This window comes from Megascapheus bottae, chromosome 12, assembly GCF_031878675.1.
Source record: "Megascapheus bottae isolate mThoBot1 chromosome 12, mThoBot2.hap1, whole genome shotgun sequence".
Lineage (NCBI taxonomy): Eukaryota > Metazoa > Chordata > Mammalia > Rodentia > Geomyidae > Megascapheus > Megascapheus bottae.
In genome coordinates, this window is record NC_143520.1 from 57,545,405 (window position 1) to 57,572,769 (window position 27,365).

General features: G+C 42.8%; 1 protein-coding gene across 2 annotated transcripts; it reads right to left on the minus strand.

Annotated features, from left to right (window-relative positions):
* Positions 1 to 7,913: 7,913 nt before the first annotated feature.
* Med17 (mediator complex subunit 17) lies at positions 7,914 to 26,768 on the minus strand. 2 transcript variants are annotated; one of them, XM_090343037.1, is made up of 12 exons: positions 26,456 to 26,768; positions 25,154 to 25,320; positions 22,325 to 22,544; positions 20,686 to 20,822; positions 20,514 to 20,598; positions 19,341 to 19,493; positions 17,569 to 17,699; positions 15,776 to 15,960; positions 14,159 to 14,296; positions 12,624 to 12,741; positions 10,376 to 10,535; positions 7,994 to 8,292 (listed from the first exon to the last, which is right to left on the minus strand). In XM_090343037.1, exons 1-12 carry the CDS (start codon positions 26,697 to 26,699, stop codon positions 8,081 to 8,083), a joined length of 1,950 nt encoding a protein of 649 aa, XP_090199163.1. In that variant the 5' UTR covers positions 26,700 to 26,768; the 3' UTR covers positions 7,994 to 8,080. The 2 variants fall into 2 exon arrangements, with proteins under 2 accessions (XP_090199164.1, XP_090199163.1); XM_090343038.1 differs by lacking the exon at positions 10,376 to 10,535 and having other exon boundaries at positions 7,914 to 8,292.
* Between the last annotated feature and the right edge of the window lie 597 nt (positions 26,769 to 27,365).

A 27,365-nucleotide genomic window follows, 5' to 3' on the forward strand; every position in this document is an offset into this window, starting at 1 on the left:
AATAACTTGTTAGGGGACTGAGAATTTGGCCTAGTGGTAGAGTGCTTGCCTAACATGCACGAAGACCTAGGTTCAATTCCTCCATACCACATACATAGAAAAAGCCCCAAATGGTGCTGTGGCTCAGGTGGTAGAGTTCTAGCCTTGAGAAGGCTCAAGGGCAGTGCTCAGGCCCTGAGTTCTAGCCCCAGTACTAGAAAAAATAATAACTTGTTATGCTCTAAAAGTAGAGTAAGTGTACCATAAGAAAAAGGTACCTATCTCAGACCAAATACCTGAAAAAATGACTCCTCCAGGCACAAAGTACTTATCTCAGGATGGGCATTTGTCTTGAGGGGGAAAAAAAAGGTATGGCATCCATTCTTTGAAGGAAAGCCCAAACATAATTAAAGTTTAATGAACAGGTCTATCCTAGCCACCCTGAGCCCAAGGGATAAAAGTGTATCACCAAGGGTGATTCAATGCACTAGGTGGTTGAGCTGGGAATGTGGCTTAGTGGTAAAGTGCTTGTCTAGCATGTATGAAGCCCTGAGTTCAATTCCTCAGTACCACATAAAAAGAAAGCTGGAAGTGGTGCTGTTGGTCAAGTGGTAGAGTGCTATCCTCCAGTACAGAGAGGCTCAGGGCAGAGTCAAGCCCTGAGTTCAAGCCCCAGGACCAGTAAAAAAAAAAAAAAGAAAAAGGAGGTGTGAGAACAAACAAAAAAACTCAGGCTTATCCTTTATCCTAAAATAACTTTGAATAACTTTAAGTCAAACCTTGCCCTGAGGTCAAAGAGCTCAACCTGTCTCCCTCTGAACATCCCCTCTATCTGTTGAGTGTGCCTCTACTTTTCTACTTGCCTATTTCCTGCTTGCTTAGTCAGTAAAGCACTGCTAAGTTTTCTTACCACTGTGCCTTGTCTGGAAATTCTTATCCCGTGACCCAAATCAAGGAGCTGGCATTAAAACTCAGTAGGGTGCAGAGAGAACATCACAAAACCTCACCTGAAGCCAGTGACGAGTGTGCCACAAGTTCTCTGGAACAAGCTTTGTCAAGTGTCACCAATTATGGGTGAAAGCCAAAAATAATTGTTCCTGGTGTTGGGTGCTTGTCTAGCATGTATGAAGCCCTGGGTTTGATTCCTCGATATCACATAAACAGAAATAGCTAGAAGTGGCACTGTAGCTCAAATAGTAGCATGCTAATGCTGAGCAAAAGAAGCTCAGGGACAGTGCCCTGGCCCTGAGTTCAAGTCTTAGGACTGGCATTAAAAAATAAAAAGTAGATGAGATTTCTGTTACATCAGGCTAGTTCCTGCGACCAAAATGGCTTCCTCTTGTTACCGAGTGCATCTAACTCATCTCCTTCAGGAAATCCAATGCTTTTTGTTATTTATTTTGTGCCAGTCCGGGGGATTGAACTCAGGACCTGGGCACGATACCGGAGTTTTTGTGCTCAAGGCTAGTATTTTACCAATTGAGCCACAGCTACACATTTGGCATTTTTTTAGGCAGTTCATTGGCAATAAGATTCTCATGGACTTTCCTGTGCTAGTTGGCTTTCAACTGCAATTCTCAGATCTCAGCTTCCTGAAGTAGCTGGGATTATAGGCATGGGCTTTGGGCTGAATTCAGGATTTTGTTTTTGTTTTGTTTTTGTATTTTGCCAGTCCTAGGGCTTGAACTCAGGGCCTGGCCACTGTCCTTGGACTTTCTCAAGGCTAGAGTTCTATCACTTGAGCCGCAGCACCACTTCCGACTTTTTCTGTGTATGTGGTACCAAGGAATCGAACCCAGGGCTTTGTGCATGCTAAACAAGCACGATACCCCTAGGCCACACTCCCAGCCCCTGAATTCAGTATTTTATAATAGGAACAATATCTTATGTGACGCTTATCAGACATGAATATTGGAAAATAAAAAGAAATATTTGTACAACAGCAGTAACTATTGTAAACTAAGTCAAGTGTTTTATATTTAATTCTGTAAGATGCGTATGTGGGTATGGCAAATTCTTTAGGCATAATAAACCAGTGATTATTCAGGCAATTTTTTTTTTGATACTGGGACTCGAACCCAGGATGTTGTACTTAGTAGGCAAGCACTTTGCCACTGAGCTTCATCCAGCCCTGTTTAGGCAACTCTAACAAAAAAAAAAAAACAACATTTTTGGGGGCTGGGAGTTTGGCCTAGTGGTTAAAGTGCTTGCCTAGCATGCATGAAGACCTGGGTTCGATTCCTCGGTACCACATACATAGAAAAAAGCCGGAAGTGGTGCTGAGGCTCAAGTGGTAGAGCTCTAGCCTTGAGAAAGTCCAAGGACAGTGCTCAGGCCCTGAGCTCAAGCCCAGGACTGCCAAAAAAAACAAAAACAAAAACAAAAAACATTTTTCCCTTTAGGAATCTCAAACTTTGTGAACTTTAGTAAGGATTTTTTTCCCAATAAAATTAAGTGAATTTAGTAAATAATTCCATTTCCTATTTTTTGATTTTGCTTTTGTTTTTTATTAAAGAATTTATTAATATTGATTTTTACATCATACTTCAGATGACATGTTTAATAAACAAGTATTCAAGAAGGGAATCTCTATATACAATCACTGGCACTTAGTTTTTAGAACATAATCAAAATTAGGCTAAGGGTTTGTATATCATAGATACATATTAATTTATGAAATAAAACATTATAGAGTCATAGGCTTTTATGTCTATGTAGTTGTGTTTATATTTCCAATACCATGTCCTTAGCATTAGACAGGCAAATATTGAGTTCTCACTCTTGTACTGTTTGGATCTAATAGCCACATATTAAGGATACCATGCGCCTTCTGTCATTTCCTATTTTTTAATTAATTTACTTCATTGCTATTATAAAAGTGATGTATAGAGGGATTCTAATGACATGAGTCACCTAATGAACATATTTCCTCTCAGTGTCTTTTATTCCCTCCCTTTCTCCCAGCATTTTCTGTTTTTATGCATTGACAACACACTGATGAAAACTTCTGGTTTTTCTTTCTTTCTTTTCTTCTTCTTTTCCCAGTCCTGGGGCTTAAGCTCAGAGCCTAAGCACTATCTTTGGGTTTTCTCAAGGCTAGCTCTCTACCACTTGAGCCATAGCAACATTTACGGCTCTTTTCTATGTATGTGGTACCAAGGAATTGAACCCAGGTCTTCGTGCACGCTAGGCAAGCACTCTACCACTAGGCCAAATTCCCAGCCCCCCTGGGCTGAGTACATATCATTTTGCAATGACACAACGGACTAAGGAGATAGGACCAAGACAATCAACCCAAGACCAGAAAAAATTAAAATAACAATAGACCAGAGCAAAGTAAGAGAGGAATTAGACACATGTAGCACCACACACAGAGCCCATGGGTCCTCTGTAATATCTCAACCATCTTAGAGTGACATGAACACCCCTCCCCCAGCAGTAGAGTCACCAGCACTCAGTGAAGCAAGCTAGGAGTCAGTTTAATAGCAGCACAGCTGCCACTCTCTACCTTTGAGCTGATAGAGAGGAGCCCCAAACTTCAGTGGGGCTGAGCTTTTAAAGGTAAACGGCACACACTGGTGATCATAACTACACACCGGTGATCATCATATGATGTCACCTTAGTATGTCCACAGTCCATAACCACAAGGAGCCGCGTGTTTGGCCAAGTGGTAGACTGCTTGCCTAGCATGCATGAAGACCTGGGTTTGACTCCTTCGTACCACACACATAGAAAAAAAACAGAAGTGGTGCTGTGACTCCACTATATCCTGAGAAAGCCCAAGGACAATGCTCAGGCCCTGAGTTTAGTCCCCAGGACTGGAAAAAAAAACAAACACTAAAACTAAAAATAATTACAAGGATGGGACCACATGCAGGTGGTCAAGTAGGGTAAGCATTTTTTTTTTTTGCCAGTCCTGGGCCTTGAGCTCAGGGCCTGAGCATTGTCCTTGGACTTTCTCAAGGCTAGAGCTCTACCACTTGAGCCTCAGTAGAAAACTGTGATTTCCAGTTATCCTAGGCTCTTTCTGATGAGCTTAGGGCATTGATTTTCCACATATTTGTAACCGAGGTCTTCGTGCATGCTAGGCAAGTACTGTACCACTAGGCCAAACTCCCAGCTCCAAAAGTTCTGGTTTTCATGGGCACCGCTTTGTTTGATGGTGTCCTAGCAAAATGTGGAAAGCTGGGCATCAATGGCTCAAATTTGTAATCCTAGCTACTCTGGGGCTGAGAGCTGAGGAATGCGCTGGCAGCTTCTCATTTCCAATAAACCAGTAAAAAGCTGGAACTGTAGGTGTGGCTCAAATACAAGAGCCAACAGTCTCGAGTGGAAAAAGCCAAATGAGAGCACAAGGCCCAGCATTCAAGCACTAGAGCTGGCACCAAAAAAAAAAAAAAAGAAAAGAAAAGAAAAGAAAAAAAGGAATGTAGTGAAGCTGAGAAGTAATGTATGATTTCCATCAGGCCTTTGACGTTTTCCTTATTGAACACATCATGCATCTCCGTTACTCTGTCTAGGGATCCCAGAGGACTCAAATTATAAAGCTGTTATAAATCTACAAAACACTTACTAAGCTGGAAGAAAAATTAGGTTGAAGGAGGAGATTCTTGGCATAGTAATTAAAGCATCATGAGGCAGCTTTCAGCTTGCATGCCGCCTTTATACCTCAACCTTCTTCATCTGTCAACTTGCAATAATCTGTGTTTCTACAGGAAAAAAAAATTTTTTTTGTCAGTTGTGGGGCTTGAACTCTGGGCCTGGGCGCTGTCCCTGAGCTCTTCAGCTCAAGGCAAACACTTGAGCCACGGCACAACATCTGGGTTTTTTGAGTAGTTTAGAGGTGTAAGAATCTCATGGACTTCCTTATCTAGGTTTGCTTTGAACTGTAATCCTCAGATCTCAGCCTTGAGTAGCTAAGATTATAGATGTGAGGCCGTAGGTACCACCAGAATTTTTACAGAGACTAAAAATTTGTGATGATTCAGTTATTTTTTGAATTCCAATGAGTAATTTTTTTATTGTCCAGGGCTTACAGGTAGTAGGTATATTACTTTTCACACATTGACACCCCTGAGATTTTATTTTTAAATGGTGCTGGGCTTTGAACCCAGGGTCTTGTGTATACTCACAAGAGCACTACCACTAAGGCCCACCCCTAAGTTTTTGTTTTTTTGTCAGACATGGGGCTTTAACTCATGGTCTCTATCCTTGAGCTCTTTACTCAATGCTGGTTCTCTACCATTTTGACCCACAGCTCCACTTCTGGTTTCTGGTGGTTCACTGAAGAAGAATCTCACACTTTCTTGTCCAAGGATGGCTTTGAACTGCGATCCTCAGATCTCAGCCTCCTGAGTAGCTAGGCACGAGCCACTAGCTCTGACCTGAAGATAGAAAATTTTGATAATATTAAAAAAAAAATAAACCAAGAAACTGTGCTAAGATGTTGCCTTATGGCCTGCGTTATTTTAATAATAAAAGGATGGAAAAATCTAATGGATTCTTTTAGTATCACAGTTATCTCAAATTATTAAATGCAAACTTAGCAAAAGCCATCCCCTCACCTTGTAGAAGAGAGCTAATGGATGAGGCAGCATAAAGCACGGGAAGTTGGGCACGGGAGGAGGTGTTTCCTAGTACGGTTGTTTAGTTAACTATGAAGATAGAAGTGGGGAGAAGTGTGCCTGCTGCCCTCAAGCTGTCCCTTGCAAGGAATTACCTGAACTGTGACATTGAGGCACATAGGAACAAGAGGCTGGAGAAGACTTTTTGTGGGGCTTGAACTCAGGGCCTGCGCACTGTCCTTGGGCTTTCTCAAGGATAGTGCTCTAGCACTTGAGCCACAGCACTATTTCCAGCTTTTTCTATGCATGTGGTACTGAGGAATCGAACCTGGGTCTTTGTGCATGCTAGGCAAGCATTCTACCACTATTAGGCCTAACTCCTTGCTCTGAAATAGTTCTCTTATAAGAAGCATCTTCAGAACCCTAGTATAGAGGAATGGGAAAGAGCCTGGCTTACTCATCTAAGTGCATGTCCCTATGAAAGACAAAGACCATCTACAGAACAGTTGCCAGTTGGAAGAATGGCCCAAATAGTTATGGGCTTTAATAAACTCCAATAATGACAAAAACAAATGTAGGATGAATAGTTGATTTGAGATTCATCTGAGTTGTTAAGAAAATATTGGGGAGATTGTGTGTGTATGATGGACCTAAAACTTAGGACCTGGGTACCATCCTTGAGTTTAACTCAAGGCTAGTGCTAGCACTCTAATTGAGTGCTACTTCAGGCTTTGATGGCTAGATTAAGAGTCTCATGAACTTTAATGCCTGGGCTGGGTTTGAACCTCGATCCTCAGATCTCAGTCTCCTAAGTAGCTAGGATTATAGGTGTAAGCCAACAGTGTCCAGATACTTGGAGATTTTGTTGTTACTTGTAGGCCCCATGCTGTCTCTGAGCTCCTCAGCTCAAGGCTAGTGCTCTACCACTTTGAGTCACAGCACCACTCCCAGTTTTCTGCTGGTTAGAGATAAGAGCGTCATGGACTGGGGCTGGGAGTTTGGCCTAGTGGTAGAGTGCTTGCCTAGCATGCATGAAGACCCAGGTTTGATGCCTTGGTACCATATACATAGAAAAGACTGGAAGTGGTTATGTGGCTCAAAATGGTAAAGCTCTATCCTTGAGAAAGCCTAAGGAAAGTGTTCAGGCCCTGAATTCAGGCCCCAGGATTGAGGGGGGGGGTGTCATTGACTTTCATACCTGGGCTGGCTGTGAACTGCAATCCTCAGATCTCAGACTCTTGAGTTGCTAGGATCACAGGCGTGAGCCTTTGGTGCCCAGCATGGTTATTTTTAAAAACACTTATGTACTTATTTATTTGGTACAGATTCTGAGGCTTGAATCTGAACTAAATAAACTTGAGCCTTCTGGATTTTTCTGACCAGAATGCCTTTGAACTGGGATCCTCAAATCTGGGTAACTAGGATTACGGGCATTAGCCACTAGAGCCTGACTTGATTTTCTATTTTTTTGGTTGTGGGGCTTGAATTCTGGGCTTGGGAGCTGTCCCTGAGCTCTTTGGCTGAAGGGTAGCACTCTATCCCTTGAGCCACAATGCTACTTCTGGTTTTCTGGTAGTTAATTGGAGATGAGTCTCAAGGACTTTGGTGACTGAGCTGGCTTTGAACTGAGATACTCGGATCTCATCCTCCTGAGTAGCTAGAATTACAGGCGTGAGCTACTGGCACCTAGCCTTGAGATTTTTTTTTGCCAGTCCTGGGCTTGAGCTCAGGGCCTGAGCACTGTCCTTGGACTTTCTCAAGGCTAGCACTCTACCACTTGAGCCTCAACACCACTTCCGGCTTTTTGCTATGTATGTGGGGTACCAAGGAATCGAACCCAGGTCTTCGTGCATGCTAGCCAAGCACTCTACCACTAGGCCAAACTCCCGGCCCCAAGCCTTGAGATTTTTTTTAACTACATACTTTAATTGATGTTACCATCAAAGAAAGGCTATATATACATATTTTTTTTGCCAGTCCTAGGGCTTTAACTAAGGACCTGGGCACTGCCCCTGAACTTCTTTTGCTTAAGGTTAGCACTCTACCATTTGAGCAACAGCACCATTTCCAGCTTTTACTGTTTATGTGGTACTGAAGAATAGAACCCAGGGCTTCATGCATGCTAGACAAGCACTGTACCACTAAACCACATTCCCAGCTCAAGAAAGGATATACATATATATATATATTTTTTTTTTAATTTATTTTTTGCCAGTCCTGGGGCTTAAACTCAGGGCCTGAGCACTGTCCTTGGACTTTTTCTCAAGGCTAGAGCTCTACTACTTGAGCCTCAGCACCACTTCCGGTACCAAGGAATCAAACCCGGTTCTTTGCGCATGCTACACAAGCACTCTACCACTAGGCCAAACTCCCGGCCCCCGGTACCACATTTTAAAGTACTTGTCACTTACAAAGTGAAAGGTTATAAACTGAGAGACAAACGTTTATTGTATTACTTTAAAACAAATTCCTTTGGAAGATCTTTATTGTGCTTATAATTGTCCTGCAAACATCTAGAGTCCATTTTCTGGAAGAATTAGAGTAGACAAGGGCTGAGTGCAGACATGAGGAGCTCCATTTTATAAACGAAGTTGCGCCCTTCCATTTTATTCCACTGGACTTCTCTGAAAGGCCCGCGGAGATGGTTCCACTTGTTGTCCTGCAGCACATCGCTCTTGGGGAGATCTTTGCACTGGACCCGGGGAAACTGCACCAGGACTCTGCTGCCACTCTCAGGCCCATTACGAACTAGGAGAAACACCCAAATATCAGTAATTCATTCAGCATTCAGGAAATACCAAGGGGAATGAATGTGATGCTATGTGAATGTAAAAAGGTAACCACATGCAATTCTTTCTTCTTTGGTGTTGGGCCTAGGACTTAAATGCAGGGAATGGGTGCTGTCCCTTAGTTTTATTTGCTAAGGGTTAGTATTCTAACGCTTGAGTTACAGCTCCACTTCTGGCTTTTTTGGTGGTTAATTGGAGATCAGAGATTCTTCACAGACAGAGTTCCCAGATCAGAGACTTCCCCACTCTACCTGACCTGCGAACAGGTGGGACTATAGGCATGAACTACTACTGGAGCCCAAAGGTGGCTGTGGAATTCGAATCCCAGGGCCTCGAGCACCCTAGCAATTGAACCACGCCTTCAGCTGTTTTTTTTTTGCTTTAGCTCTTTTTTGGACAGGGTACCTAGAACTTTGATTCTACCTATACCTCGAAAGTAGTTGGGATTACATCTATGAAACATCAACTCTACCTTGTTACTTAAGGTAACAGTCTCAGTAAGTTTTTGCCAGGGCCGCTCTCAAACCCAAATCCTCTCAATCTCTACCTCCCAAGACAGAACACGTTGAAAAATCCCTGGCAACAGGGAGTTAAGGATGCAGTAGAATGTATACTTAGCAAGTCTGAGGCCCTGTGTCTAATCCCTACTATCAATAAGAGACATCTCTAACAATAACGAGCCAATAATGGGCTAGGATGTGACTTACTGGTAGAGTGACTGCCTAGCAGCATGAAGCCCTGGGTTCAATTCCTTAGTACCACATAAACAGAAAAAGTGGAGATGGCATTATACTTCAAGAGGTAGAATGCTAGCCTTGAGCAAAAGAAGCTCATGGACAGTGCCCAGGCCCTGAGATCAAGCCCCAGGACTAGCAAATTAATTAATTAAAAAAAATCTAGCCAGGATGGTTTCAAGCCCATGATCCTTGGATGTTAAACCTTTTGAGTAGGTAGGATTATGGGCATGAGCAATCTGTCAGTCGTCTGTTAAGGCAGGCTGAGAGATCGGAAAATTCCAGTTCAAAGCCATCCCAGGCAGGAAAATATGAGAATTCAGAATGGAGGTATGGTTCAAGTGGTAGAGTGTCAACAAAAAAGTGTTAAGAGCCCCAGGCAAAAAAGCTAAGAGACACCGCCTAGGCCTTGAATTCAAGCTCTAGCACAAATACACATGTGCGCACGCACACACCCAAATAATAAAAATAAAAACAGACTTTATCCACAAAGTGTTTGGGAAGTAGATGAGACACTTGATGCCAGCTCTTCAGAAGATGGAATAAGGAACAAGGTTCTTGTTTTTTTTTCTTTTTCTGGGGATCAAACCCTGGGCTTTACTCATGCTAGGCAGTACTCTACCATGGATCTAAGGCTTTGAGCTAAATATTTTTTAAGTACTAGAAAGAAAAGTAATGATATTTTGCTTCACAAACAGGTATAGTCAGATAAGCATCCAGGAAAATATAGGTTAATTGATTATAGCGATAAATCAAGTTTACACATGTTTAATACATAGGCTAAAAGTTAAGTCACTCCCAAAAGCCCTTCTTAAAAGCAGCTGACAGGAGCTGGGCATGGTGGCTCACGCCTCTAAGTCTATAATCCTAGCTACTGAGGAAGCTGAGATCTGAGGATCAAGGTTCAAAGCCAGCCAGGGCACAACAGAAGGACTTGAGACTCTTATCTCCAATTAACCTCTAGAAAATGGGAAGTGGGACTTAGCATAATACTAAGGCGGTATTCTTGAGCCGAAGAGCTCAGGGACAGCGCCCAGGCAGAGTTCAAGCTCCATGACCCACAAAAAAAAAAAAAAAAAAGCAGCTGATAGGGGCTGGGTACCAGTGGCTCATGCCACTAAGCTAATACTAGGTTCTTAGGAGGCTAGGATCTAAGAATTGCCATAGGGTCCAGGAGACTCATCTCTGATTCACCATCAAAACGCTCAAAGTAGAGCTGTAGGTCAAGTGGTAGAGACCTAGCCTTGAGAGGAAAAAACTTCCAACCCCCAGAACCAGCACACATGCACACGCAGCAGCAGACAATACCTGAAATGGCGTAGTCACCGTTTGGGGAGGCCACGGTGATGGCGGAGGCGTTGCCAATGCTCTCTACAGGGCCCAGGCCCACGTGGTTACTGAAGCTCAGGACCTGCCAGCCCATGACCTTGGCCAGCTGCTGAACAGCGTGCACCTGGTGCTGAGACATCTGCACATGGAAAGGAAACACTGCAGTGACCCAGGAGACCACGTGCGCTGCAGACAGGATGATCAGTGTCCAGCTCCGTGTGCGCATGCACAGCCAGAGGGGGGAGGCCTCCATCTTCCCTCAGAAGCTGCTATCAGCAGATACTCTCGCCTTCCAGCCTACTGGGCAGCCTGAGTGGAGTCTCCCATGGAGGCCACTGAGTGTGGAGCACACCAGAGAAGCTGATAAGCTCTGTGTCTTCCATTTGCCCTGCAAAGCCAGATCGCCCCATGGACCCTGAGGGGGAGCTGTAATCACTGTTGCCTAAGTTTTATGGCTATAGCTAACAAAGTAATGCTGCCTAGGGGAGGCAGCAGGATGACAAGGAGCACTTATTCCCTTGGCATTTGCCCTGTGACATCCTCTAACTGGCTGAATCCTGACAGAACATGGCTGGCGCTGGCAAGGTGGCTTCTTCTACACGACTGGAATTTTGTCCTTGTCAGTTTTGGCTTGGGGATGGCACTACTGGAATTAGGGCCTGTTACTACTAACAACACACTGCCATGCTATCTCCAATGGCTCTCCTACACCAAGAACTTTGTAAGTGGATTCTTGGTAACCAGAACCTCCTAAGCTTGCCACCTCCATTCAAGCTGTGCCTGGGTGGGAGGCAAGGAAGAGGAGGGGGAGTTGAACGGCAAGGCTGCAGCAGCATTGTCTTCTCACTGCTGGGATTCCTCTCCACTGCAAACTGCACATCCAACCTTCTCATTCATTCCAGAGCTACCGCCACATTCTCATATACTTAGCAATGCTTCAGTTGATCAAAGCCACTTACTATACACCAGCTAAGAACTGCCATCTCTCTCACATGCATTTTTGACTTGGCACCAAAGAAGAAAATCACAGCATCACTTCTGGGATGGGGAAAGTTAGCACTTTGTATGGGAACACTTTCGCACTGCATTTCAAACACCATCCTTCCTCTCATACTTCAGTATGTCACTAGATCTCTATAACTCCATGGAGAAGGGAGAAATATTGTTCTTACTTTACGAACATCAGGGAGGGTCCAAGTGTTAAGCTAGTTTGTGGCAGAGTGGGTACCAGGACCAGTACTTTTTTTTTTTTTGCCAGTCCTGGGGCAAACTTAGGGCTTGAATACTGTCCTTGGGCTTTCTCAAGGTTATAGCGCTATGATTTGGGCCACAACACCACTTCCACTTCCGTTTTTTTTTTTTTCTTTCTATGAATGTGGTACTGAGGAATTGAACTTGGGTCTTTGTGGATGCTAGGCAAGCACTCTATCACTAGGTCAAACTCCCAGCTCCTAGACCCAGTACTGTTTATACTGTCCCTTAACAGAAGGAACTTTTTGCTAGAGCTTGAGAAAAAGTATTGCCTTACAATCACAGATAATGACCATTAGTTTTGTATTTGATCTTCCTTTCTCTAGTTTTCTTGGATAACGTTTCTCTACTCCTAGTCCTAGAGAAGTAACTCATATTGAAAATCGTGAGAAAACAATCAACTTCCTGGCCTCAGAACTGATCCTGTAATTTAAGTAAAAAGTCTGAGTTCAAGGCTAGCTTGACCCTGTCTGGCTGAGACAAAATCCAAACAAGTGTAAACAAATCTAGAGTAGAGCTGGGTGTGGTGGCTCAAGCCTGTAATCCTAGCTACTCAGGAGGCTGAGATCTGAGGATCAGGTTCTAAGCCAGCCTGGGTACAAAGACCAGCCTGGGTACTAAAGACTGTGAGACTCTTCTCTCCATTTAACCACTAGATAACAGGAAGTGGCACTGTGGCTCAAGGGCTAGGGCAGGAGCCTTGAGCTGAAGAGCACAGGGACAGCGCCCAGGCCCAGAGTCCAAGCCCCTCGACTGGCCAAAAATCTAGCATAGACAAGCACTTTCAATTATGTAGTGGCTTGCAAAATGCAGTAGATATTCAATAAAATGGTAAACAAACAAACAAAAAAAACAGTGCTTCTCTCTTTATACAGTTCACTTTTTTCTTTTTGCACCTGGCCAGTTCATTATATTTTTAGATACTTCTTTAAGCAGTTGTGAGAGGAAACAGTTAAAGACAGTATGCAACAATTACCTGAGACAGAAGAAAATCCTGCAGCTCCTGCTCCTGATGAGACAGTGTTATCACTCTTCCATCTCTATGTACAACTCGGATCTGCTCAACTCCAACATTCAACTGCAACTGAATGGACCTCCACAGAAACAGAACTCTAAGTTATTCTCTTACACAATGCCCAACATTGAGTGGAGCAATCTTAATATCATGGGAAAAGGTAATAGTTTTAATACTAATGGAAAATAAAGTGGTCACTTTAGGCATGAGTCACCAGTGCATAACCAAGAGGAAGTTTTTTGACAACTGCCTATATAAAATTGTCTTTTTCTGTTGTTGTTGGTTATGGGGTTTGAACTCCAGGGCATGGGCTCTGTCCCTGAGCTTTTTTTGCATAAAGTTACATCTTTACTACTTTGAGCCACAGAGCCACTTCCAATTTTCTGGTAATTAATTGGAGATGAGCCTCCATGAGGGCAGGTATGTGGCTTAATAGGAAGAGTGCCAGTAGGTGTATCTTGTCAATTGCTTGTTGACTAGAGGCTCAAAGGGAATCCTGAATATCTTTTCATGGCTCCAAGGCAACTTTACTAACTTCTGACTCATGGATCTAAGTCAAGCATCTCTGAGAACAATGAAACAAAATTATTTTGCGACTTCACATACCCACTGAAACCAGCCTGGTTAAGAGGCATAATTTAAGTCAGGCACTGGTGGCTCAGGCCTGTAATCCTAACTACTCAGGAGGGTGAGATCTGAAGATGGCAGTCAGAAAAGTTCCTGTGAGAGTCTTATCTACAATTAACTACTCAAAAACTAGAAGTGGAACTGTGGCTAACCTTAAGCACAAAAAGCTCAGGGACAGTGTTCAGGCCCGGAGTTTAAGCCCCACAGCCGACATAGAGAAACAAAACAAAAGAGGCATAATCATAAACCAGAGTAGATGCGGAACCAATATCAGGTCAAGAAAGAGATATAGGGGCCGAAAGCATAGCCTAGTGGTAGAATGCTAGTCTAGCATGAACAAAGCCCTGCGTTAGATTCCACGGTCCCATATACACAGAAAAGACTGGAACTGGCGCTGTGGCACAAGTGGCAGAGCACTAGCTTTGAGCAAAAAGTGTCCAAGGATAATGCCTAGGCCCTAAGTTAAAGCCCCATGACTGGGGGGGGGGGAGGAAGAAGAGCTATAAAACGTAAGCTATTGTAGGTACAACATGCAGAGCACAAACTGTAATATAAATGGCAATCCTAATTTCCAATTATGTTAGACTTGCACCCTCCAGGCAAAACTTGAAGTAGTCATATATACAAGGCCATAGGGCCTTCTGCTCAATGCTTAGGCTCCATGGATTCTTATAGCTCAAATGTGTGAGGGAGCCCAATTGACCTGACAGACTATTCAAGACATTCATACCCCTTGGTCTTACAGTTTATGTAATTTACTGGAATGCGTGTTACTCTAGTAAACCAAAAGCATACAGGAATTCTCTAGAAAACACTCATACATAACAAGCAACTCAACAGAATGTATAACTTTAACTTCTGATACTTACTTGCATATTTGTTCATAGCCCTGTGATGTGATCAACACTTTCACACTGGATTCGTAAACGTCATTGATATTGGACCAATGAGCCTGTATCTGAGGATCCTCAATGCGACTTGCCAAGCTGTCAATGGTTGCGGCTGTTCTTTAAAAGAAGTTAAAAGTTTTTAGAAAGTCACCATACCAGATGACAGGGTATGAATTACTCATCAATTATATGCAAATCTGGAAATCAAGTCACTATTTTCTTTTAATCCCATCATTTGAAAAGCAAAGATTTAATAACTAGGAGGCTAAGCTCTGAGCCATGGTTTGAGGCCAAGAGACTCTAATCTCCAGCTAACCATTAAGAAGCAGTTGTTTTTGTTGATGTTTACTTATTTTTCTTTCAGAGGGGTCAAAGGGGACAGAGAAAGGGAATGAGAAAGAGTGAACAAATGCGATGGGGCTATTCAGCATACACTATGTAGATATACCTGTGTAACTTGAGGGCAGGGAGGGAAGGGAGAAATTGGTGGAAAGCAAAGAAAGAAATGATACTGCCTAACAAAATGGTAACCCACTTGTACAATACCTTAATAATAATAAAATTATGTTTAATAAAAAGCCAGAAATAGAGGTATGGCTCACTCAAGTAGTAGAGCACTAGCTCTGAGCAAAGAGGGAGGCCCAGGAACAGCGCCAGCCCCACAACTGATTTAAAAAAATAAATAAGGGCTTGGAGTTTGGCCTAGTGATAGAGTGCTTGCCTAGCATACACAAAGACCCAGGTTCAATTCCTCAGGACCACATACATAGAAAAAGCCAGAAGTGGTGGTGTGGCTGAAGTGGTAGATCTCTAGCTGTGAGAAAACCCAATGACAGTGCTCAGGCCCTGAGTTCAAGCCCAAGACTGGCAAAAATAATAAAACAGTACCAGGATCATGACCAAAAAAAAATGATAATAAATAAAACAGAAAGAAGGAAGGAAGAAAAAGAAAAGCAGTGATACCAGAGAAATGGCAGAAATACTTAGAACAACTTCTTACACATATATGATGATGATCTGTTGGTCAACTATTCAGTGCACATATCTGACGATCAAAATTTATAGTGACTAGCTGGGCAAGGTGGCTCACACCTGTGAACTCAGGAGGCTGAGACCTGAGAATCAAGGTTCAAAGCCAGCCTGGGCACAAAAGAACCTGAGACTCTTATCTCCAATTAACTTCCAGAAAACGGCAAATGGGGCTTGGCTCAAAGGTAGAGTAGTAGCCTTGAGCTGAAGAGCTCAGGGATAGCGCCCAGGCCCAGAGTCCAAGCCCCATGGATTATCTTTAGTTGTACAAAACGGTTTTCCAATAAATGGTCATTTATGAGTACGTATGTTGGTTGTCATCCACTCCCCGCCACCTTTCCCAACTGTGCCTTTGCAAATTTCTAAACACTTATTAAGTAAGAATGGCTATGGATTTGTTTTCTCTATATTTAACAGGACCAAGTAGATAACCATAAACTCTTACACTGCAGCCACCTCCTCCTTTCTTCTAGAATAAAATGTTAGGGCATCCAAAAAATTATCATATGTAGCCATACTGGACAAAGGATTTCAATTTCTTAAGGAAATAAGCTTCCTTATACATACCTGTTCCTTAGAAAAATATGCTTGGCTTGTTTAATTATTTTTTCCAGAAGCCCTTCACTGGATTGTAATGAATTAATTTCATTTTTATCAAAAGCTTGAGGACCTGAGAGTCTCATTCTCTTGTGGCCAAAAGGTGCACTTGCTGGATGGGGCATCATGCTGGAACTCAAGGTCTGCTTGTGAAACTGGCAAAGAGAGTCATTTAAATAACCAACACAAACCAGTAAATAACACACAATATCTAACCACAGCAGAGCAGCTACCCGGGACTACAGAAGACAACAGATTTGAACAAAGATAAATACTAACATCACTAAGTCATACTAATGCAGGTTTGTAAAAAGAAGGGCACTTGCCAGGTGCAGTGGCTCACACCCGTAATCCTCGCTACTCAGGAGGCTGAGATCTGAGGATTAAGGTTCAAAGCCAGCCTGGGCACAAAAGTCCATGAGACTCTTATCTCCATTTCACTACTAGAGAGCGGAAGTGGAGCTGTGGCTCACAGAGTAGGGTAATACCCTTGAGCTGAAGAGCTCAGGGACAACGTCAGGCCCAGAGTAGAAGCCCCACAACCCACCAAAAAAAAAAAAAAAAATTTTAATTTTTATTTTAAAAGTTTTAAAATACAAAACAAGTTGGATGCTGGTAGCTCACACCTGTAATGCTGTTCAGGAGGCTGAAATCTGAGGATCATGGTTCAAAGCCAGCCTGTGCAGCAGAAAAGCCCAAAGACTTTTATTTCCAATTAACCGTCAAAAGCAGGAAGTAGATATTGACTCAAAGTAGCTATGAGCTAGTGTTCAAGGACAAAAATTCAGGGACAGCACCTCAGGCCAGTTCAAGCCCCAGGTCCAGCACAAAGTATAAAAACACAAAACTATTTTAGTCACTGATCTCAAGAACAGAATATGTGAAATTGAGAGATACACCCTGTAGTCCAGATTCCTAAGTCTGTCTACTTAGTATCACAACAGCCTTTTGACACAATGGCTTTTATGCCATTAAAATCAACTAAACCAAATCTAGGGGTGGGACATAGTGGTTAGAATAAGTATTTCTATATAATTTCTCAAATCCTTTTGAAATTGTGTTTACTATGAACCAGCACTCTCAAAACGTGGCTGTAAGACAGGTTTGGTGGCTCATGCCTTTAATCCTTGCTACTCAGATGGCTGAGATCTGAGAATTGAAGTTCAAAGTCAGCCTGGGCACTGAAGACTATGAGGCTCTTATCTCCAACTAACCACTAAAAAACCGGAAGTGGAACTGTGGTTCCAGGGGTAGGGCAGTAGCTTTGAGCTGAAGAGCTGAGGGCCAGCACCCAGGCCCAGAGTCCCAAGAACCATGATGGACTAAAAAAAAAAATAAATAAAATAATGTATATATAATAAATGTATAGTATATTACATTATATATTATGTATATAATATATAAATTATATATTGTGTTATATATTTAACATATATACTATATATATAGTGGCTGTACATAACCAACCCATTAAGCAGACATGTCCCGAAGTAACTGGACTTTTCCATTCACATAAGCAATGACAAGAATTTCCCATCCCTTCCTTTCCCTGTCAGAGTTCCTCTTCCCTTCTTGTTTGTGTCCTGTAACTGCTACTACAGAACTTGTGGTACAGTCCTACCTCTAAAGGTATGTCTGGAAACTTCTGAACCAACTAGTACACAGCAAACAGCTTCCATAGCAGATACTGTGTGCTGCCATGATGTACTGACACTAAGCTGGGCATAGCTGGCCATAGTTCACAGAAACATCTACCTCATTACCTCTCTAATCAGCAGATGCAAGTTATGCTCCAGAACATAGAGGTGGTCCTCTGTGCTTTGCTTCTCAGTAGCTGACTTTTGGGATTTCTTATCATTTGAGGAATGGCACAAAGAAATAGATAACTGCAAACCTATTTACAAAAAGAACAGATACAAATAACCTAAGATGTAGCAAGAACTCTCTTCACAAACTATAACCACAGCCACATTCCCCGATGTGGGAATTCCTAAGGCATAATCATAGCTCATTCACAAACACGGATGCTAAACTTGAAGATCAGGCCTTATCGCCTTATGATCAACATCTTTATTCCAGAATAACAATTTATGCATATAATAAACTCTCAGGTATTTTATTCATAAAAATTAGGTTGAATAACTGACCATTTCAATTATATATAACATAGCTCCTGACCTTAAAGACTGGTAAGCAAGCAATCTATTCATTTTAAAAAGCAAGTTGTTTTTCTTTAGTATGCAGTATATGGTCTTATAAAGTTTACCAGACCAGATGCTCTTTACTGCTCCTGTGAGAACTATGATGGCTTTTTTACTTTAAAAACCTATTTCCTTGATGAGACAAGAGCATCTTATGAATTTATGTGAAAAAAGTGAACACCTAATAGCAAACTGATTTCTAAGGTAAGTCTGATTTGCATTTGAATAGTAAAAATAAAATTACTAAAAATTCTGGAACAGTATGAGCAAACATTTTTTTTTAAATGCCAGTCCTGGGCTTGAGCTCAGGGTCTGAGCACTGTCCTTGGACTTTCTCAAGGCTAGCACTCTACCACTTGAGCCTCAGCACCACTTCCGGCTTTTTGCTATGTATGTGGGGTACTGAGGAATTGAACCCAGGTCTTCGTGCATGCTACGCAAGCACTCTACCATTAGGCCAAACTCCCGGCCCCATGAGCAAACATTTTTAAACTGATATTTCTTCTTAGACAAGAAATATGTACGAAAAAAAAAATCTCACTTGAAAACAACTACTGCAGCCAAGATCTGCACATGTTTATGCCTGTTGTCCCAGGTTTTCGGGAGGCTGAGATCACAGTTCAAAGACTGCCCAGGCAGGAAAGTCCATGAGACTCTTTATCTCCAATCAGCCACCAGAAAACAGGAAGTTGAGCTGATGTACAAGGCACTAGCCTTCAGCAGAAGAGCTCAGAGATCAGGGACAGTGCCCAGCCCCTGCATTCAAGCCCAATCACAACTGGGGTGATGGGTCATGCTGTAATCCCAGCTACTGCGTAAGCACAAACAGGAGGACCCCAGTTTGAGGCCAGACTAGGCAAAAAAGTTGGTGAGACCATATCTGAACAAACAAGCAAGTACAGAGGTGTTCATCTGGGATCCCAGGAATATAGAAGGCAGAGCTAGGAGAATGGTGGTCCAGGGCTGGTCTTGGCAAAAATATTAGTCACTAATCTGAAACCTAACAAGCAAAACAGTGCTGAGAATATGAATCGAGTGGTAGAACCAAGCATGAGGCTCTGAACTCAAGCCCCAGCACCCCTACCACCTTCCAAAATGAAATAAATAGTTACCAATAGTAGTCATGCAAGTACAACTTGAAACAGTTTTCAAACCCAAGAGGAACACTGCATCAGATGCAACACACAAGTGGCAGTCCCAGCTTAGGCTGGAGGCCGCCTGAAAGCCATCACGAACAGCTGTCACCTCGGCTTTGTTATTCTCACAGCACAGGCACAGAGCTGGCCTCCATTCCAGTGTGGTTATTATGTCTCAGAAGGGTTAGCTGTTCTTACTTGGGAAGGGCTGTGAGATAATCTGGTTTTTCACCACAATGTGAGGTATTTGTGATTTAATTTGAACAGCTTCCCGGGAGAGCTGTGAAAAGATTTCTTTACACAAGAGAACATTCTGTGCTGCTTCTAGTTTTGTCTGCCAATGTGGAGAGCCTGGAAGACAAGAAGTGCAAGCATAATCCAAAGTTATCTATCCATATAGTTCAGAAAACTAAAAACTAGCAAAACATATTATTTCCAAAATATAAACATATTACTTTTTTTTAAACAAAGAATACTGGTAATTTAAGTGCCAAAATGAAAGGACAGCTAAGTTGTTCATTTACTTACAAATCATAAAGTGTAATTTCAGACCGACAGCTTGGCCTAGCATGAAGCCCTGGGTTTGATTCCGCAGTACCACATACACAGATAAAGTCAAGTGGTAGAGCGCTAGCCTTGAGAAAGCCCAAGGACAGGGCCCAGGCCCTGAGTTCAAATCCCAGGACTGGCAAAAACAAAACAAAACGTGTAATTTCAAAACAAGGACCAATGATGCCTGCCTATAACCATAGAACTTGGAATGGTGAAGTTACAAGTGAAGTTCAAGGCCACCCTGTCTCAAACAAATAATAGGCTAGGGGCCAGTGGTTCATGCCTGTAATCCTAGCTATCAAGAGGCTGAGATATGAAGGCTCACAGTTCATAGCCAATCCAGAGAAAAGTCCTTGAGATTCTATATCTAATTAACCAGCAAAAAGCCAGGCTAAGCCAGGTGCTGATGGCTTATCTTGTAATCCTTGCTACTCAGGAGACTGAGATCTAAAGACCATTGTTCAAAGATAGCCCAGGCAGGAGAGCCTGAGAGACTCTCAACTCCATAACCACTGGAAAACTGGAAGTGGAGCTGTGGCTCAAATTAGTAGAGCACTAGCCTTGAGGAAAAGAGTTCAGGGACAGTGCCCAGGCCCCCAAGTTCAAGTCCTACAACTGACAAGAATTAAAAAAAAAAAAAAGCCAGGCTGGAGGCCTGGCAATCAAGCTAGCCGAGTGAACACAAACCCTGGTACTAGTAAAAAAATATAGTTTTAAGTTACATTTCTAATTGTTCTTACGTCAAAGCACCTACTGCCATTTTTTATATTTATGTTTGATTTATTTGTAAATTAAGAAAAGGATGTCACATAATTATACCTGGTTTGGATTTGGGCAAAGGTCGCTTGAAGAGATTAACTGTGCCAAGATCACCTATGTCTGGAGCCTGCTTCTGAATAGAAACCTGAATGAAACAATAAGAACATGAAGAAAACATTAGCAAGTTAGCTTCAAGGAATATTTAGTAAGGTTTATTGAGGGATTCTTTCACCTTGATGTATGCAGATCCTTCTAAATCACTAGGAATTTGGACATCCAAGGGACAGTAGTTTTCAGGTATCTTCTTATCCAGATCAATATCTGTATTCTTTATTACCTCAAATGTACCATGATGGGGAAAGAGAGACCCTAAAGAGGTATTCAAGATAGAGAAACAGAAAACATTTAATACATTAAGTTAGCATACATTACTATATAATACTTCACATACACAAAAATTCTGAATAAACATAAAACTGTTGTATATTTTTAGGGGAAAGAGAGGTAGTAGTGAGGAAAGGGGAAAATTAAGCAGAAAAAATGCTACCTCTCCTCAAAGCCCCCTCATTATGGGGCTTGAACTCTGGGCTTGGGCGCTATCCATGAGCTCTTTAGCTCAAGGTTACTGACCTACCCCTTGAGCCACAGCACCACTTCTGGTTTTTGGTGGTTAACAGGGGATAAGATTCTCACAGTCTTTAGTGCCTGGGGTGGCTTTGAACTGCGGTCCTTAGATCTCTGCCTCCTGAATAGCTAAGACTATAGGTATGAGTCACCATGCCCAGATAAAACTGCTAAAGCGCGCGTGTGCGTGTACTAGGGAATGAATTCAGAGCCTGGGTAGATCCTTTAGAGTGCACTGGAGATGAGTCTCACATATTTTCCTGCCTTGGCTGGCTTCAAACTATGATCCTCAGATCTCAGCCTCCTGAGCAGTAATTCTAGCTAAGATCAAACATGAGCCACCAGTGTCCAGATTGTTATTTGTTATTTATTTTAAAAACAAAATAGCCGGGTGGTAGCTACTCAGGTTTTCCAGTGGTTAATTGGAGAAAAGAGTCTCACGGACTTTAGTGCCTGGGCTGGCTTTGAACCGAGATTCTCAGATCTCCGCCTCCTGAGTAGCTAGGATTACAGACATGAGCCACCGCACCTGGCTTAACTTACCTTATTTCACTTTTAAGATATGGTGGCTTGTGCTGGCATGAATCCGATTACTGCTATCACAAGTTTCCAGCCAGGACTCCTTGCTTCAACTCTTACCAGTGAACAATTTTACTCTACTAAGCTGTAACCCTGATAAACACAGTGGAATCTTTCATTATATATACTTACTAGGAGTTTAGATTAAAGTTAGCTTAATTATAGGGCTAACAGAGAAATAGTTTTGGTTGGGCAACCATGACTCACTGATATAATCTTAGCTACTCAGAAAGCTAAGACCTGGAGGATTGTAGTTCAAAATCAGCAGGGGTGGAAGTCCAAAGACTATCTCCAATTAAATAGTAAAAGAAAGACTAGAGCTATAGCTTAAATGATGCAGTGCCAGCTATGAGTGAGAGGCCGAGTTCAAAACCTGGTATCAACACAAAATAAGGGGAAGGAGAATGGCTTACATGTATATATATGTACATAAATTTGTTGATGTTCAGGTACAGAATGTACTTTAAATTTTTATTATCTTAAAGTATATAAATAAGTTTGTTGACGTTCAGGTACAGAATGTACTTTAAATTTTTATTATCTTAAAGTATAGAAATAAGTTTTTTACATTTGACATGCAGCTGAAAATAAATTATTTAAAATGCAACATTACAGTCAACCCTCTTAATAGATTTACACAAGAAGCAGTTTATAACCATCATCTATACCTGCACTTCTGTAGCTCAGATCTCCAAGAATTTTATCTCCAACTTTTCTAAGTTTCCAGTGTTGCCTTAATCTCAAGAGCTCAGAGTTGAAGTCTCTTTGTAGCTTGTTCTCCTGGTTTTCGGTGACTGATTTAGTCAATCTCTCTGCCCCCTTCAAGAGGATCTGTGCGGCTCCAGCAAGCGACTTCTTTTTGGATATCAGCTGCAGTGTCTGAGGATTCTACCAAAAACAATCTATTAAGTTTTCTATCCAAAACTGCTGTTCTGTATTATGTTTAGATGACATTAAAGTTATACAAGTAACAAAATACCTACTTGATGGGGCTGGTAGTGTGGCCTAGTGTAAGAAGAATGCTTGCCCTAGCAAGTATGAAGTTCTGGGTTTGATTTCTCGGTACCACATACTACATACACAGAAAAAGCTGTAGCTCAAGTGGTAGAGCACAGGCCTTGAGAAAGCCCAATGATAGTGCCCAGAAATGGCCAAAAAAACCCAAAACAAAACAACAACAACAAAAACTGCTTGAGAGAAAATTTAGAAAACAGAGAGGATGAAGTATTCATAACAATCCCTTATAAGATAATCTCATCCTCAGCACTGCCAAAAAGAAGTGTTTTTTGTTATTGTTTTGTTTTTGTGGGTCCTGGGGCTTGAACTCTGAGAATGGGTACTGTTCCTGAGCTCTTCAGCTCAAGGCTACCACCTAACTCTTGAGTCTCAGCCCCACTTCCCATTTTCTAGAGGTTAGAGATGGCGTCTTACAGTCTTTAGTGCCAGAGCTGGCTTTGAACCGTGATCCTCAGATCTCAGCCTCCTGAGTAGCTAGGATTACAAGTATGAGTCACCCACCCAGCTCATAAACAAGTTTGTAAGGTAATAAAAAATTATGAAATATGATGTAAAAATAATGTTAATAAATGCTTCAAAAAAGATTTTAAAAATTATGTAAGAGGTATGGCCCAAATATTAGCATCCTTACCTCACAAGCCCAAGACCCTGGGTTCTATCCCCATACTACAAAACAAAGAAGCTAACCATAAATTAAAGAAAATCTGAATGTATTTCTCTAGTCAATTCACAAAGATCTCTGTTAGAGGAAAATCATCACAAATGGGCATCAGGACTTACGAATGCATCACCTGTGCCAAAACTAGCTTAGTCAGAACTCCTTAATATTTTGCCCTTACCACTACTATTCACAAGTACTGTATGTATGTCACTCACATTCTAAAGTCTGATCCTATGCTGGAGGCACGGCTTCATGGTTAAGCACCAATCCTTGAGAAAGAAAGCTCAGCTGAGGAAAATTCAATTGGCATAACTTTTAGAACAACAATCTCACAGACTAACAAAATGAATACCAGGAAGCTGGAATTTTGAGGTGTGAATACAGAAGCTAAGGTCAAGAGCAGAAGGGCAAGCCAGGAGAAAGCTCACGCCGGGATCCTAACTACTCGGGAGGATGAGATCTGAGGATCAAGGTTCAAAGCCAGCCTGGCACAAAGGGACCTGAGATTCTTATACCAATTAACTTCTAGAAAATCAGAAGTGGGGCTTGGCTCAAGGGCAAGGTGGTAGCCTTGAGCTGAAGAGCTCAGGGACAGTGCCCAGGCTGAGTTCAAACTCCATGACTCAAAAAAAAAAAAAAAAAAAAAAAAAACAACCAAGAACAGAGGGGCAGAGGAATTCAGAGTAGAAGAGTGAAGTCATAATGTTCAATGTACATATGTGAAAATGGAATTAGGAAAATTGAGGGGTAAGGTAGGGTTGGAAGAGAAGTGGGAAATGATAAAGAAAAAGGGTAACCTTAGTTAAGATGCATTGTATTCAAAGAGTGACATGTTGAACTGGAATCCCTTTGTGCAACTACTTAAAAGATTATGAAAAAGAAGAAATACCAGCAAAAAAAAGTGGGAATGTGGCTTAGTGGTAGAGTGCTTGCCCAGCATGCATGAGGCCTTAGCTTCAATTCCTCAGTACCACATAAACAGAAAACAAAAATAAAGAAGGAAAAAACAAGAATTCTGTTGTCTTTTTTGGGGGGGAGCCAGTCGTGGGCTTGAGCTCAAGGCCTAAGCACTGTCCCTGGACTTTCTCAAGGCTAGAGCTCTACCACTTGAGCCTCGGCACCACTTCTGGCTTTTTTTCTATGTATGTGGTATCGAAGAATTGAACCCTGGTCTTCGTGCATGCTAGGCAAGCACTCTACCACTAGGCCAAATTCCCGGCCCTGTTGTTTCCTTTTTGTCTTGTCTGTTTATCTGTCTTTGGGAGGGTAAGAGAGGCACAGAAATGGAGGGACAAAGGGTGAACAAATGTAACTTGTGAGTGGGGATAGGAGAAAAAACTGGAAGAAAGTAAAGGAAGGGATAACATTGTCCAGAAAGAATGCAGTTATTACCTGACTTATGAAACTATAATTCTGTGAATCACCTTTATAACAACTTAAAAAATAAAATGTTAAAAAGATGAAAAAAGAAAATTGAACACCAAAAAACAGCATACAATCAAAAGAAAAGGGAACCACCAAAAATAGGCACAGAACCAAAAAAAGAATTCAAGAACTAGCAATAAATTAATCATTATCATTACCACTATTATTTTGCCAGTCTTGGGGCTTGGACTCAGGGCCTAGGTATTGTCCCTGAGTTTCTTTTCTCAAGGTTAATGTTCTTCCACTTGAGCCACAGCACCACTTCCAGCTTTTTCTGTTTATGTGATACTGAGGAATCGAACCCAGGGCTTCATGGATGCTAGGCAAGCACTCTATCACCAAGCCACCTCCCTAGCCCAATAAGAAATTATTATTCAAGTGAATACTACAATACCTGTTTTGGAGGAATTGCATCCTGAGAGACTGGATCCAGAGTCATAAATTTTTTATCTCTCACAATACTGAGAACATCATAGAGCACACAAATTTCTGTCAGAGCACTTCTCAAATTGTTTCTCACTGAGTCCCAAGGCCATAAGGAAGGCTGAAATTTTACTAGCCCTAAGAAGGGAATGAAAGAAATACAAATAATTGCACTGAATAGGAGATAGAAAAATCACTTAGTGTTTTAAAAGTACTAAAAGGAAAACTGTTTTTCTTTCAAACAACACGCTTTTATCTCATTGCTTTTCTCCCTTTTTCTCCCTCCCTCTCTTCCTTTTTTTGTTGGCAATAATGGGGTTTGAACTTAGAGCCTGGGAGCTGTCCCTAAGCTTTTTGCCTCAAAGCTAGCACTCCACCATTTGCGCCACAGCTCCACTCCATTGCTGGCTTTCTTTGGTGGCTAACTGAAAATAAGAGCCTCACAGCCTTTCTTGCTCAGTCTGGCTTCACGCTGGGATCCTCAGATCTCAGCCTCCTGAGTAGTTAGGATTACAGGTGTGTCCTTTTTTGTGTACCAGTAATGAATGGGGCTTGAACTCAGAGCTCTACCACTTGAGCCATGCTTCCACTTACACCTTTGTTGTTGCTGTTGCTGCGGGTTGTCTGGGGATTTGTCTTGAGGCCTTTCCCGCCCCGGCTGGCTTTGAGCCTTGATCCTGAGATCTCAGCCTCTGGAGCAGCTAGGATTCCAGGTGAAAGCCACCGAGGCCACTGGTACCTAGCTCCTTCATCTTTTCTCGAATGTTTGTTAACACTTAATAGAGGATTCTTGCTAGAACAAAACAAGGTGTGAGGTGTGGCCACTAAAACATTACAAGTAGGCACTCATAAATACGTTTCAAATTTATGCAAGCTTTTTTTTTGGGGGGGGGGTGCTAGTCCTACAACTTTGACCTCAGGGTCTGGGTGCTGTTGCTCAGCTTTTTCCACTCAAGGCTAGCGAGCACTCTACCATTTAAGCCACAGTTTAGGTGGAGACAAGTCTCATTGGACTTTCCTGCCCAGGCTGGCTTCTAACTGTGATCATCCCATTTCTTAATAGCAGGATTATTAGTACCAGGCGAGCCTTTTAATAAACTGCCTTTTTCCAGCCTTCTCTACTTGAACCGCTAACTGCAGAGAATTTCTCGGGGTAAGGCGTGGTTCAGCTGGCAGTCACGCCAGTATTAAGTGCAAGCCGCTCTCCACAAGAAGTTGTGGAGAACTGTGGGGAATCTACACCAGGGTACCCGGCCCCCAGGACTAGCCGCACCTTCCTCGTCGTCCTGGTCGGCGCCGGCGCTCGGCCAGTCCTGCGCGTCGCCCTCGGGCCCCGCCGCCTCCTCCTCCTCGGAGCCCGAGCCCTGGCTGAAGTCGATGCGCTGGGCCAGGCGCGCCAGGTTCTGGGACATGGACAGCGGCTGCAGGTACGTCTCCGTGCCATCCAGGCCCACCTCCTGCACCTGCTTCTCGCAGGCGGACTCGATGCTGATGCGCACCGCGCGCACCCCCGACATGCTGCCGCCGGCCGGGCCCGCCGCGGGGCCGTGGACGCCTGGAAGCCGAGCTCAGCCCGAAGCGCCCTCACAGCCGCCGAGCTCGCTCGAGGCGCAGCTCCCACAAAGCACCGCGAAGCGCCCGCCTGCGAACCTCACGGCGCGCAACTGCGCACGCTCGGAGATTCCGGCTGGACGACCTTCCGGCTAGGCGGACTTCCGGTGAGGCCGGGAAAGCTTCCGGTGTGGGATGGCTCAGACAGCTACAAGCGGAGAGGCGCGTCTCGTCTTCATCTGGGTGTTACTTGGTTTTTGAAAGCTTTAGTAGGGGATTTATTTTAGTATAACAGAGCTAAATTGGGAAGAAATGAAGAGAAGACGTTTCCTGCTCTTGGTTCAGGAAATGGGAGCCTGGCCTTAGCGGCTTTCACTTGGAATCCTAGCTGCTCCAGAGGCTGAGATCTCAGGATCAAGGCTCAAAGTCAGCCGGGGCGGGAAAGGCCTCAAGACTAATCCCTAGACAACCCGCAACAACAACAACAAAAAAGCTGTAAGTGGGGGCGTGGCTCAAGTGGTAGAGCGACCATGTGAGGCTCTGAGTGCAAGCCCCATTACTGGTACACAAAAAAGGATACCCCTGCAATCCTAACTACTCAGGAAGCTGAGATCTGAGGATGGTAGCTTGAA

What these genes read in the sequence shown, in the direction of transcription:
- Med17 (XM_090343037.1), bottom strand. Translation starts at nt 26,699, where the DNA reads ATGTCGGGGGTGCGCGCGGTGCGCATCAGCATCGAGTCCGCCTGCGAG. An exon ending in TTTGCCCAAATCCAAACCAG is followed by an intron (nt 19,494 to 20,513) that starts GTATAATTATGT and finishes CTTGTCTTCCAG; the next exon opens with GCTCTCCACATTGGCAGACA. An exon ending in CATATTTTTCTAAGGAACAG is followed by an intron (nt 14,297 to 15,775) that starts GTATGTATAAGG and finishes CTTCTTTTAAAG; the next exon opens with AACAGCCGCAACCATTGACA.